Here is a 13998-nt window from a genome sequence, read left to right as displayed (position 1 = left end):
GAAAATAGACTTGATGAGAGAGGTGAAGGCCTGAGGTCTCTTAGAGATCAGGGTATTTGGGGTCTATCCATTTTATAGATCATAATCATGCCATAGAGGATCACTTGTAAGCTAGGGACAAACATTCTTGTTGGTCTATACCAGGGAATGGAAAGGAGAGAAGAGGGCAGGGCTTGGGCTCACAACAGAGACCGTAAGGCATGGGGAATGGTAGAGATGAGGGCAGATGATGTGAGAAGGTGTGAGGGGGGCCTGTACCGTCATCCTTACTGTGAGGGTAGAATATTGGCATGGGGTAGTGGACAAAAAAAAATGAGTAAAGTTGTATTTGGGATGATGGCTCAGAGAGAAAATCTGTATTAGGGCTAACCATTGATCAATGTAGGGGAAATGGTCTGGGTATCAGGGCTTCCTGTAACCACAAGACAAGACACTCAGGTCTAGTGATGTGGGTCTAAGGATCACTGGGTCTAGCCTACACTATAAGGTGGCCAATTTATGAAGCTTTCTCTCAGAGACACCTTGTAGTCATCACCAAATCCCAAAGAGAATTTTTTTAAAGATTTATTTATTATCATATCTAAGTACACTGTAGCTGTCTGTCTTTGGACACACCAGAAGAGGGCATCAGATCCCATTACGGATGGTTGTGAGCCACCAAGTGGTTGCTGGGATTTGAACTCAGGACCTTCGGAAGAACAGTCAGTGCTCTTAACCGCTGAGCCATCTCTCCAGCCCCTGAGAAACTTTTTAAACATATATTGGAGAGGAGTCAGTTTAAAGTGACTGAGCTTCCAACGCCCCTCTTCCCTCCGGACCGATGTCTGAGCTGGAATTAAACTGCATAGTGAACAGAACAACAAAGGAAAGGAGGAGGTGCCAAGAGAGTATTCCAGTGTGATGAGTCTGAGGGAATGAGAAGGTAATCAAGGGATCTGGAACCAAGGAGAGAAGGAACTAGAAGAGACAGGGGAGGGGAACTATGGTGGAACCAGGAGTAGAAGAGAGTAGTTTACCATATGGCTAATAGAACCATTAAAAGAAAAAAAAAAAAAAGGTTGGGTTGTCTCTCCTAGCATAGGTGACTACGGCAGAAGAACTCCTCACTCCTCCAGAGGGAAGAAGGAATACTCAGGTTGGCTTCCAGTTGCCATTAACTAAAGTGAGCTCTGAGAGATGGCTGGCTCTCTAGTCTCCAAGGAAGTTCAGAGGAAAGTGGTGAGGCACAGAGCTATAGCTGAAATAGAAATGGCTAAGTTGTACTGTGCCGTCAGCCATTCAGTCACCCACGGAAATAGACATAAAGATTTCTGACCAGAGTTTCCTAAGGTCACAATCTTGACTTCGGAGGAAGGGGCTGGAGAGAAATCGTCATCAGGAATGATTAGATTAGACCAGAGATCTAGCCTATATATATCAGAACCTACGTCCTGGGACGATCCGGAGGACAGTACTTGTGTCAAGAAACACAGTGGATATCTTAGAACTGATCTCCAGTCCTGGTGTGAGAGGCACAGGGCCCTGGAATGTCTTAGGAGGTATCTCTCTTGTAACTCACCAGTGGAGAGAGCCAAAGTGCAGGTTAGCATTGAATGAGCATCTCACTGGGGCCTCCAGATGCCCTACATCTTATAGACACAGGAGAACGCCCTTCAATGATAGTCATATTAAGACACCTTTATTTTCTGGTAATTTAGAGCAGGCTCATGACAAAAAGACCCTTGGCCCCGGGGGAGAGAGAGAGAGAGAGAGAGAGAGAGAGAGAGAGAGATAAAGCCCTGAACCACAATTATGTCATATCGGGGACAGAAGTTTCAGCAGTTTTTGTAAACAAAGACAGTAACATCTCTGGTTTAGTAAAACAATGGGCTTTTGAGGGAGACAGAGAGAGAGAGAGAGAGAGAGAGAGAGAGAGAGAGAGAGAGAGAGAGAGAGATAAAGCCCTGAACCACAATTATGTCATATCGGGGACAGAAGTTTCAGCAGTTTTTGTAAACAAAGACAGTAACATCTCTGGTTTAGTAAAACAATGGGCTTTTGGGGGCTACAGGGTGGCTGGAGCAGAACAGTCTGCTCAGCAGAATGTGGTTAGCAGGGCTAGGGAGCAGTTTGGTGAATCACAAAATGCAGTAAGCTAGAGGAAGGCGGGGTTACCTCGGTCAGCTCACCATCTGCCTGAGTTTGAAGCCCCAGTCTAACTCGGAGCTTTGATTATTACAAGAAAGTGGACTATCTGGATTGGGAAAATAAAAGAATTGAAGACAAGGGCACGGGGGAAGCCATGGTGTCTCTATACACTTTCATTTAGGGAGTCAAGGGTAGAGGTCTTCCCACCGACTCGTTATTGGTGAGGGGATGGGATGGGGGATTTGCAGAGGGGAGACTGGGAAGGAAGGGGAACAACATTTGAAATGTAAATGAGTAAAATAACCAAAAAAATTGATTTCAAGAAAAATTAAAACAAAATAAAAAAAAAAAGTCATTGGCAACATGGCTGAAGAAGGCACTTGCTGCTTAAGAGTGCTTGCTACTATCCCAGAGGTCTAGTGTTCCATTCCCAGAGGTCTAGAGTTTCAAAACCCATATTGGATAGCCCACAACTGCCTACAACTCCAGCTCCAGTGGAATCTAAGCACTGACCAAACAAAGTATGGAGACCTGCAATCTTTCATGTCCTAGATTACACTCTTCACTTTCCTGATTCCTTTGTGTCTTAGTAACAGACAGGCACAACGATTCCTTCATTGTCTGTGAGGAGCCCACATCTTGGTTATCTGCTTCTCCCTCATCCTCAAATCCCATTCATCCCTCGGCAAACAGATAATGATCTGCCTCCCAATGGCTAACCAAGATGTGGTTTCTCTCTATCCCAACCCTGCTGCTGCTTCACCCCAATCCATCACCTTTCCTTGGACTCTGCTGTGGCCAGATGAATGGTCTCACCATTTCCCCACTGCCCTTTCCTATGCTCATCCATATTACAGAAATATGCTGCCAAATTGAAAGGCACACAATTAACCCAGGGACCTTATTAAACAGGACCCCAATTCAATAGATTGGATCAAAGCCTATGATTCTATATCTATGAGACACTCCCAGGCAAGGTCCATGCCATTTCTGAGAGTTCCATGTGAACAATCATATGCTGTTTCTAAGCCCAAGCTAGAGGTATAACAGTGGTGGTGAATGCTTCTAACATATCTGAAGCATTGGATTTGGTCTCTAGCACTAAATAATACCTTACATTTAAAAATAAATCCATTATCCCTTCCCCTGCCACCCTTCAGTGGCTCTCTGTTGCCCACACCACTCCTGGACCACCCCACCAGTACTTCTTATAACTCCTCAGTCTGTGCAACCTCCCCCCCTGGCATTTAACCAAGCATGTGCAGTTCCTCAAAGCTCTATGCTTTTCCATTCTCTATATCTGGAATACATCCTATGGCTTAGTCTTGAGATCATCCCTACTCTCATGGTAAGATTCTCCAAGCCATCTTCCCCTCTAGGAAACCTTTCTACAAGCTCTCACTCTTGCTTTCATATAGCTTAAGAGAAAAGTAAGGAATCCCTCCACGAGTCTGTCTCACCTGGCCTTCACCATGTATAGATGCACTGACTCATCGACCTACTCATTGGCTCGTCGACCTGCTCATTGGCTCGTCGACCTGCTCATTGGCTCATCGACCTATTCATTGGCTCATCGACCTGCTCATTGGCTCATCAACCTGCTCATTTACTTACCTAGATCTGGAAGAGCAGAACCTGAAATGGCATGATTTTACCACTGTGTACTGGGTAAAAGAAAATCAGTGAGACCCACACCCTCCCTGGATAGCTTTTCCGGGCACGTGTCAATGGACAGTTGCTGCTTCCAGTAGTCTCCATGGGAAATTGAGAAGAGGGCCAATTCTATTCAGCGTGTCCTTCTAATTCCTGCTTCAAACTGCTTTATATTGTATGTCCCATTCCCTGTCTTTGCAGCCTCGGAATGAAAGCCATCACCTCGCACACGCTAAGCAAACGCTTTGCTGCCGAGCTGCACTTCCTGTCCTATAGCTTCCATTTGGTGTTAGCCACTCTCTGATTTTTTTTCCCTTTGGTAGCATCTGGGACCTGCTTGATCTTTACCTTTTGCTGCTCTGGGTGCTCCTGTCACTTCACATACCTCCCTCAGACTAGATTTTCTTGGGTATGAGCCTCAGCGATCACTTTGAAATCTGATCGTCTAAGCTGTCATCTTGTCCTCTCTACACATCAGCCAGTTTTTCATTACTTCACTCAATACACAAGGTGATCAATAACTTTCTAGATTGGAAGGTTTATTTGGGACTAAAGCTTGGGAGGTCTTGATCCATGGCTGCTTGGTCTGTTGCTTTGATGCCCGTGTTAAATATTGTTCCCTTCAAGGACAAAGTCCCAGTGACTAGACTCCCTTACTAGACTCACTACCTCTAATGGTAAGTGGCCTCTAAAGAGAACTACCACGAGCCAGGTTGCAGTAGAGGAGGATCTGGATCCCAGGGCAGAGTAGATATGTTCTTTTCCTGGCCACATGCAATCACTTTGCCTTTCTGGGTCTCTGTTCTCTCATCAATGAATGTTGTAATTTTTTTTGTCAACCCAGAGTAATGGGAAAGCTTATACAAGCCAGCAGGGCAGGGGTAAGGAACTGACAACCCAGAGTCACATACAGGGAAACCTATCTGAGTGCAAGGATACAGAGACAAGACTGTCATGGTTCCTGGATCATCCTTCCTGTCTACCTTTTTTTCTCCCTTCTTAGAAAAGATTAGTGCTTTTAAAGAGTGTTCTTGAGCCTCTGGCCACTGTCAAAGCCCTTTTCTCCTACTTCCAGGAGTTTGGCAGATCTCTACAGGTCTGTCAGCCCAAGTCAGGCCTCCCAGACTAGCCAAAGTAAAGAAGAGGTCACCCTCCCAGGGTGGCAGAGGCAGGATGTCTCAGCTCCTCTCTGTCCCTGTATGTCTCAGTCCGACGTTGAATCTCTTTTATGCAACCTTACAAACGCCCACACAGGCAAAGGACAATGGGAACTATCTGGAGAGCCAACCCCAGTGGCCAGTGATAATCTGGAGGATTGAGTACAAAAAAATCACAGAATCAGATGGCGTGGCAGGAAGAATGAAGCCAACCTTCCTTGAAGAGCTGCTTTGTCAAACCTCTCTTCAGGACTTTATTATCTCTTTCATGGCAAAGAGACAAATTAGTGTCTATTTCTTCTAGTACACGGGGTCACCCTGGACTTCAGTCCCAACCAGTGATGTCTGCATCCCATGACCGTCTGTGCTCAGTGTCCACTAAGCACGGCTCCGGAGGAAGAATGTTGACTGTGGCTCTTCATTGGCATTGTAGGGACCATTTTGGTGCCTCAGTTTCCCAGGGAGATGGAAACCACCACCTTCCACCCAGAGGGCTTTTTCTTCCGCCCAAAGGGCATTCTCTTCTTCCCAGAGAGACTTCTTATCCGCCCACAAAGTCTTTTCTTCTGCAAGCAGGGCTCTTTCCTCTACCCACAAGGCTTTTTCCTCCTCCCACAGGGCCTTGTCCTCCTGAAGAAGATTCCGGTCTCTTTCCCATAAAGCATTGTCCTCTCTCCAGAATGCCTTGTCCTCCTTCCAGAAGGTTCTGTATTTTTTCCAGAAAGTCTTCTCTTCTTCCCAGAATGATTTTTCCATTTCCCAGAAAGCTTTTTCTTCTGTCCAGAAGATCTTCTCTTCTTCCCAGAAAGGTCTCTCTTCTTCCCCAAAATCCAGGATCTGGCCCCGGAAAGCCCTGATCTTGCCTCGGAACTCCCAGATCTCTTCCCTGAAGTCTTCGATTTTCTCATGGAAAATTTTCATCTCTTCTCGAAAAGCCTTTTCCTCATGCAGCTTGTGTATTATTTTCTTCTGACGAATACTGGGCGAGGGCAGCACCAGGGACCGGAGGCAGGCCAGTCCCATCCACTTGCTCACCTTGAAGGGAAACATCTCCCAATCAGTTGGAATGGTGGATGGCTGTGTTGGAGGTCAGGGCTGTTGACCACGTCCAGGTCAGTTGGCCAAACCCTGTGAGTACATCAGAGAGAACACATCCATGAGCAACATTCACCAGAGAACAGTGTTTGGAAGCATGCTGTCTGATATGAGAATTTAATCATTGCTTTCTTGATGGTATTGGTGAGAGAGAATCTTTAGTGCAGAAGAATGCAGGGTGGTCATGGCTTTGAGCTGGTTGATACATTCAAGGTCTAGTGTTCCAAAAACAATCTCACCCAACAACGACAGTGGTGCTAAACTAGGAATAAAAGAATGCAAGGGTGACATGGTCTTTTAAGGGGTGGATTGCTGGTCATTTGCTTTCCTCTTAAGTAATAAGTTCCCACAGTCTTCAGAGGGTTTACTCTTGCCAAAGCCACTCAAGATTCATCTACATTCTCTCTTGGGAGTTCATGTTCATTCATGTTTGGTGGCTCCCATGTGAAAGTTGTTTTTACAATACACCTGGACATTTGGAAGGGGAATTCCATCAATGGAGGGAGGGAAATTATTTTAGCAAAAAAGCATACTTGATAAAAAGAGGTTTAATGAGAAAAAGTGAGACAGTGCCAAATATTGGTGAGGGTGTGCAACCTGAAAACCACTCAGGTGATGTTTTTACTTAGTTATGACACCAGTGAGCTGGTGATTCTACTTCTAGGTGCCAACTGAAGGAAACATTTATGACCAGGTCACAGACAAAGCATGTTCAAGTAGTTTGTCCACACTCATCAGTCTGGAAACAGACCAATTCATAGCAAGCAGAAGTAATAAAACATGGTGGTTAATTCCTTCAATGGGCAGCAGAAGTATAAACAGCAACATGAATGGAATCTATAAATATTGTGATGAAAGAATCAAGGGATTTCAAAGAATAAAGATTCCAAACAAGCAACAGTCCCACTATGTAGGGAAACATACTTGAGTTATAGCCCAATGAATAAAAGCATGTGAACTTAGGATTGTGGTGGGTGGGAGAACAATTCAGGGTGTGACTAAGAGGTTGAAGTGTGAGCAGCTGAGAAGAGCTGGAGGCGGGGCAGTGCCCTGTTTCTTTGTTTGGGTGGTGACCGCCTATGTGTCATATAAAAATATGTCCATAAAAAAAAAACCCTAAACACCAATTAAAGAGGAAAGAAGAGAGAAAAAGAGAAGAAAGATGGGAGAAGGTGTGGAGAAGAGACAAGAGAGGAAAGAGGAAAATAAGGAATGGGAAGTGAAGAGAAGACAGAAGTGGAAGGATAGAAGGGGAAATGAAGGAACAGGAAAAGAGAGGAGGGGAAGGGAAAGAAAAGGAAAGGAAGGAGGAAGGGACGAGAGGAAAAGGGAAAGATAGGAAGGCAGAGAAGAAAGGTGAGGATATGGATTCTAAACACTGTCATGTAGCTGAAGTAGCAAATACCAAGGCAGCCCACAATTCAGATAAGCACCATGGCTGGTCATGGGTGAGAAAAACGAATGCCTAGAGTGTAGGGAAACCTGAATGTAGCTAGTGTGTGCGCGCTCAGGTGCGCAGATCCCACTGTGTGCTTCTTGAAAACTGAGTTTGTCCTCAGTGGTCTTCACTAAAGTCCCACACTGTGGAGCAGCACGACCCAGACTTTTTCACTTTCTCTGTGTTCTTCTCTTCTGGCTTGGGATCAGGGAAGGAAACACACACAGCTCTCTCTCTCTCTCTCTCTCTCTCTCTCTCTCTCTCTCTCTCTCTCTCTCTCTCAATATGCCAATGTTCACTCCATCTCTATCTGCCAGTGTCCTATCATTACCTGATATACTTGACATTATGTGTGGATGTATCTTCCTGCTGTTTTTTTGTAACCCAGCAGATAGTAAAAAAAAAAAATGTGGGGTGAATATACGTGATTTAGAATTTTGATTTTGTTTGTGTTATTCTATGGTTCTTTGTCTAGAATCTTTGGACTATGCTAAGTTCTTCACTTCCATTCCATTAGTCCCCTCCCCCATCCCCCAGAAAACCTGAACTAACTGACCTAGCCAATCCTTCCAGATCTAGGTAGGGAGATGCCTTCTCTAGGCAGCCTCTCCTCATGGCCTCTCACTCAGACTCAGGGCTGCCCTCCTTCCCTCCTGATGCCTGTCTGCCACAACTAGGCATAGTACCTAGTGTAATTTCTGCCACAGAGCAGATGTTCAAGAAACAGAAGCTCAATGAATGGCAGTTACATGAATTAGAAGAGTAGAGGAAAAATTATCTTCAAGCTTTTATCAAGTGACCACTACAGAATCTTTGGGTAGGATGGCAAAGTGGCTTAGTGGGTAAAAGCACTCGCTGTCCAGTCTGATGACTTGTATTTGATTCCTGGAAGCCACAGAGTGGAAGGAGAGAGAGAACTCCTACAAGTTGTTCTCTGACATCTACACACACACACACACACACACACACACACACACACACACACACACACACAGTTGTTCCCACCTCTACACAAGCCAACGTAAAAACCAAATGCTCTTAAAAAGTAAAATAGTTGAGATTGAGTCTTTATATAATCATTAAATATCAAGGACAATAGAAACTTGACTATGTGTTTAAATAGATACTTATAAATTCAATAAAAACATATCTGGCCTTCATCACCATTCCAGGCTACAACTTATTTTTAAGGTTACTTACTGCTTAGCTGTTTCCCAACTGGGAAGGGCCCTGGAGCCCTCAGAGGGCAGGCAGACATTGTCACATCAGAATCCTAGTGATGCGTCTCCTGGGCTCACCCCAGCAGTCATTGAAGTGACCCTTTCATTCTCAGTTCTGGGTCACAGACTGGAGATCAAGATGAGGCCCTAGGCTGGGGACCCATGAAAAGGATCGAACCCCCGACAGGTTGGCAAGACGTTAGTATCATTCACCTTGAACTTCGTCAACCAGTCCTATCACCTCCAATTTTATCTGTTTTTTTTTTTTTTTTTTCAGGAAGGGTGTTGGAATAAAGGACTCTTGCTATGTTTGGTCTTGCCTTTGGTGGTTTGGCTGGGTTGTGTCTTGCTTTGTGTCTTTTTAGTTTATCCTGGTTGATTTTGTTGGGATCCTCTGACATTGGACAACTTTACTTAGTTTTTCATCAAAGGTCAGGCAGGTTCGGTTACTTGCCCTCCCCTTTCTTTCCAGGACTTGTAGTATTCCTGGGCTTGCAGCTGATGGTGGCCCACAAGTCTCAAGTCTAATTTTTTTTTGGCTTCTTTCTGACCTTTGGAATGGATAATCTCAATGGAGCTGCTTTTGAGTTTATGGATTCATTCCACATCAGCTTAAATCTACTATTAAGCCCCTCCACTTAGTTTTTCATTTTCTTTTTTTTTTTTTATTATTATTATTATTATTTTCTTTATTTACATTTCAAATGCTATCCCGAAAGATTCCCATACCCCTCCCCCCACCTCTGTTCCCCTACCCACCCACTCCCACTACTTGGCCCAGGCCTTGCCTTGTGCTAGGTCATATGGAGTTTGGAAGACCAAGGAGCCTCTATTCCCACTGATGGCCGATTAGGTCATCTTCTGCTACAAATGCAGCTAGAAACACAAACCCAGGGGGTACTAGTTAGTTCCTGTTGTTGTTCCACCTACAGGGTTGCAGCCCCCTTCAGGTACTTGGGTACTTTCTCTAGTTCCTGCATTGGGGACCCTGTGTTCCATCCAGTAGCTGGCTGTGATCATCCATTTCGGTGTTTACCAGGCACTGGCGTAGCCTCAGTTTTTCATTTTCAACACCAGAACTTTTTTGTCAACATAGTGAACTTTTTGCTATAGCCCAGAAAATGAACAAACCCGCTATTTCACAGATATATATATATATATATATATATATATATATATATATATATATGGATAGTGAGTTAAGAGCACCCAAAATTTACTTTCTTATCAATATCTTATCTGTGGGGAGCACTTCTGGAGTTAACTTTGACTGGTTTCTTGCTTATGATCAATGGCCTTAGTCAATCATAGATACTGTGTACCATAAACTCACCATGTAAGGATTTGTGGTCATTGTATTTCTTCCCTGCTTTGTGTTGCTTGCCTTTAAAAGACACTGAGAAAACACACTTGCTCTCTGACATGGTATTAACCACAGCCCTCCCAATCTGTCTCTTGCAGCTTCTTTCTGTCTTTTCTATAATCGTCTTTACTCCCCTGTCATGGTTTCCACCTTCACTAACTGGTTGGCTCCAGCACTTAACATCTTTAACGCAACACAATTACAATCAGGAATTACGTACCCCAAATATCTGCTACTCGCTGTTCTTTGACTCACTTCTTGTTTCACCCCTCTCTATCCCACCACAGTTTTATTCCATTTCTATGTATATGCTGTGATTTCTTCTGAGATTCCACATGGCAGCGAGACTGGATACTGGTGGTTTTATTTCTGTCTGGTTTATTTCATTTAGTATTTCATTAGTATAATGTTCTCCAGACTGACCAAGGAAGAAAATGGCATGATCTCCTTTAGGCTTAATTTATTCCTTTGCTTAAGGCAATTTCCCTCTACACTTTCCTGTATTTTAAGCTGTTTAAGTATAATTCAATTAAACTCTTCTAAGGTGGACAAGCCAATAATCCCAGTTCTTGGGAGACTACTCAGTGGAATTACAAGTTGAAGGCAGATTGAGGTGTCAAGTGAGCTCTAAGTTTCAGCTTCTAAGGCAGGTTGTATCTAAAAAAAGAAAATTTCCCCCAATATCCACTGTACTTTCATTTTTGTTACCTTTGCACATTCTATTTATAAGTCTTTTGCTTGATTTTCAAGTATGTGAAACATTTTCCAGTTACACTGAAGTTGGAGTCCCTATGCTCTGATAATACAGCCTTTAATACCTGGGTGGTTGGGAGTTCTGGAATAAATCCAGAACCTCAGGCCTTTGTCTACTGCAGGGCTGGCGTTATATATGTGAACATTAGCATTGCTGCTGTCTTAGGGTTTTACTGCTGTGAACAGACACCATGACCCAGGCAACTCTTATTAGGACAACATATATTTGGGGCTGGCTTACAGGTTCAGAGGTTCAGTCCATTATCATCAAGGCAGGAGCATGGCAGCATCCAGGCAGGCATGGTGCTGGATGAGCTGAGAGGTCTATATCTTCATGTGAAGGCTGCTAACAGAATACTGGCTTCCTGGCAGCTAGGGTGAGGGTCTTAAAGCCCACACCCACAATGACACACCCACTCCAACAAGGCCACACCTACTCCAACAGAGCCACATCTTCTAATAGTGCCACACACTGGGCCCAGCATATACAAACCATCACAGTTGCCAATCCTTGTTGTTGAATATTATTCAGCTCTAGCAAAAGACAGAAGCCGGGCGTGGTGGCGCATGCCTTTAATCCCAGCACTTGGGAGGCAGAGGCAGGCGGATTTCTGAGTTCGAGGCCAGCCTGGTCTACAGAGTGAGTTCCAGGACAGCCAGGGCTATACAGAGAAACCCTGCCTCAGGGGAAAAAAAAAGACAGAGTTAGGGGAACTGCCAGGGCTTTGATAAGGATAACCTAGGTGTTAGAGGAATTTTAATCCAGCAACATGGCAAGAGATCTGGCAAGGGATCACATCCAAAGACCTTCTAGGCCTATGTGATCTGGCTGGAGTACAGACACTCTGGATTACAGTATGACTTGGCTGGAATATAGACACTTTCTTAATACATACCATTAATCCCTAACAAGGAAGGGAAGGTTTGTTTGTAGAAGGAAGCAGCCATGTTTGAAAGTAGCCATGTTTGAAATCATCCATGTTTGAAAGCAGCCATGTTTGAGAGGCAAAGTGACCAATCAGAGAAATATTTGACAGAATGAGTCAGAGATACTATACATCCAACTCTGGTGAGAACAGCACAGAAAAGAGAGAGTACTTAAGAGAAGCACAGGGAGAGATATGGGGGGTGTGGTGGTGGTGTGTAGCAGTTTTACTGGGACAGGTTTCAGGGAGAACAAGCTAGAGAGGATGGGTATATTCCACAGTGTATTCCACAGTATATTTCACAGTATATTCCACAGTATGTCTCAATGCTGAAACATTCTAGGCCTAGGTTAGCAGATGGAGGCTGGAAGCTGAAGCTTTCAAGGTTTAGATTTGCAGGATTCGATTGTATGAGGGCTAGAAGTATCCAGGCCTAGTCCTAGGGAGAGTTAGAACAGAGAAAGCAACCCTTTGGGTTCAGCCCAAACGATGTATTCATAAAGTTTGGGTACGGTTCTCATCTCATCACTTCATCTAATGAAGAAAAAGTGACATTTACATCTAGGCCTGAGTCAAAAAGAGTTTCATTCCATGTGGTACCTGTATGGGTCCAGAGAGGACCCAGCAGGGAATACCCAGAGTTACCTGAGCTGCTGCTGGTTCTATAGATGTAGCTGTCACAGCAACACTTTTTTTCAGGCTAGGAGGCTGGAGACATGCACACCACTGAAGCTTGTTAGAGTAGCTAGCCAAGTTGTTGAACCTCTATAGTCACTGAGAGACCCCATCTCAAATGCACAATTACAGAAAAATACAGGCACTGCTGTGGGCGTTTTCATGAACACACTTAATGCAAAAGCCAGATGTAGAAAGTTTTCAATGTCCTCAACTCATGGATGGATACTGAGTGTAAGATGACAGGTGGAGTCACTGAACTGTCTCACATGGAAGAAACTTGTCTAGCAGGCCAACAAGTAGCCAACTGAGCCCTGAAATGGAGGCAATCCTCTGGTCTTGGTCTACCATGTGGACAACATGAGCTATGGCACCTCTGGCCCTGTTATTACTGTGTGTTGTTGAACATTCTCTTGTTTCAATGAGAAATGGAAAATCCAGAGGAAATTTTCAGGGTCCCGCACCAGGGTACCCTGAGCTTGAGTCACCAGGGCTTCATACCTTATGGTATATGTTACCTGGATTTCTAGGTGTCAATGAAGCCCAAGCTTCAGTGACACAGCAGACGTTTGGAAGAAGAGAACAGACTGTCCTGTCCCTCCATGGTCTTAAGGTCACATGTGGGAGGTACCTGTGCACAGTGTCAAAATGTTTGTGTCTGTTGGGAGCCAACTCTTACCAGAAAGTGGCTATCATCTCTGCAGCTATCTCGGGCTATTTACTTACAGGTTGGTACTTTTCCACCCTGACGAGAGACTTGTTTTCCTAACATGATGTTTTTTGCAAGAAGCCCACCACAGCTGAACACACTCTGATAACATCTTGTTTTTCTCCTGTACACCCTGGACTTGTGGTCAAGTGTCTCCAGCTGTACTCCCCAGCGAGTGCATATATACTCATAGTTGCCTTCCAATAAATGAGACTTGATCAGATAGCCTGCTTTGTCTCCATTCTTTGAATCTCTTGCTCCTCAGTCCCCACTCTCTCTCTTGCAGACCCTGTTGACTGACCCAAGGACCGGGTCATGTGTCAACATGGCGAACCTGATGCAGTAGGTTGAGCGCCACTTGGGTTTTTTGGATTGCTATTGGGTCATAGGTAGTGTGGGAAACCCTATGTACGCGTCTCAAGAACATGAATGCATAGAGAACATGAATGCATAGACATAATTTCTAAGGTAACTTTATTGGTGAAAATAGAAAAACCTCATAAAATAGGACAACTGACAGATAGCTTTGAACATGGAAGTAGCTGAAAGGACACACTAGAGGTCACTGATGACAAGAGTGGAGAGGACAGGTGACCTTAAGAGTGCTTCTCAGAGGCATACTTCAGAGTCCAGAGATCATGCTTAGGTGAGGCGAGTTGCAAAGAGAGGAAAGGGATGTGATCCCAACCCACCATAGAGGTGCTCATTTGGAAGTACCCTGACATGACACAGTCATGTCATCTACATGGTTAATTCAGGAGAGGATCAGTCTGAAAGAATCTAGCCAGTCTGAGTGGGTGTGGTGGTAGTGGGGGTGGTGTGGGTGGTGTGGGGGGGTTGGTAGTGGAGGTGGTGTGGGTGGTGTTGGTGGTGGGGGTGGTG

At 44.6% G+C, this 13998-nt stretch overlaps 1 protein-coding gene across 1 annotated transcript; it reads right to left on the bottom strand.

Moving 5' to 3' along the window:
* Window positions 1-5127: 5127 nt before the first annotated feature.
* On the bottom strand, window positions 5128-8732 carry Ccdc70 (coiled-coil domain containing 70). Its single transcript, XM_021218604.2, has 2 exons — window positions 8671-8732; window positions 5128-6065 (listed from the first exon to the last, which is right to left on the bottom strand). Exon 2 carries the CDS (start codon window positions 5985-5987, stop codon window positions 5316-5318), a length of 672 nt encoding a protein of 223 aa, XP_021074263.1. The 5' UTR covers window positions 5988-6065; window positions 8671-8732; the 3' UTR covers window positions 5128-5315.
* Between the last annotated feature and the right edge of the window lie 5266 nt (window positions 8733-13998).

This window comes from Mus pahari, chromosome 19 (assembly GCF_900095145.1).
Source record: "Mus pahari chromosome 19, PAHARI_EIJ_v1.1, whole genome shotgun sequence".
Classification (NCBI taxonomy): domain Eukaryota; kingdom Metazoa; phylum Chordata; class Mammalia; order Rodentia; family Muridae; genus Mus; species Mus pahari.
This window is presented reverse-complemented; position numbering and strand designations above follow the sequence as displayed.

What these genes read in the sequence shown, in the direction of transcription:
- Ccdc70 (XM_021218604.2), bottom strand. Translation starts at nt 5,987, where the DNA reads ATGTTTCCCTTCAAGGTGAGCAAGTGGATGGGACTGGCCTGCCTCCGG.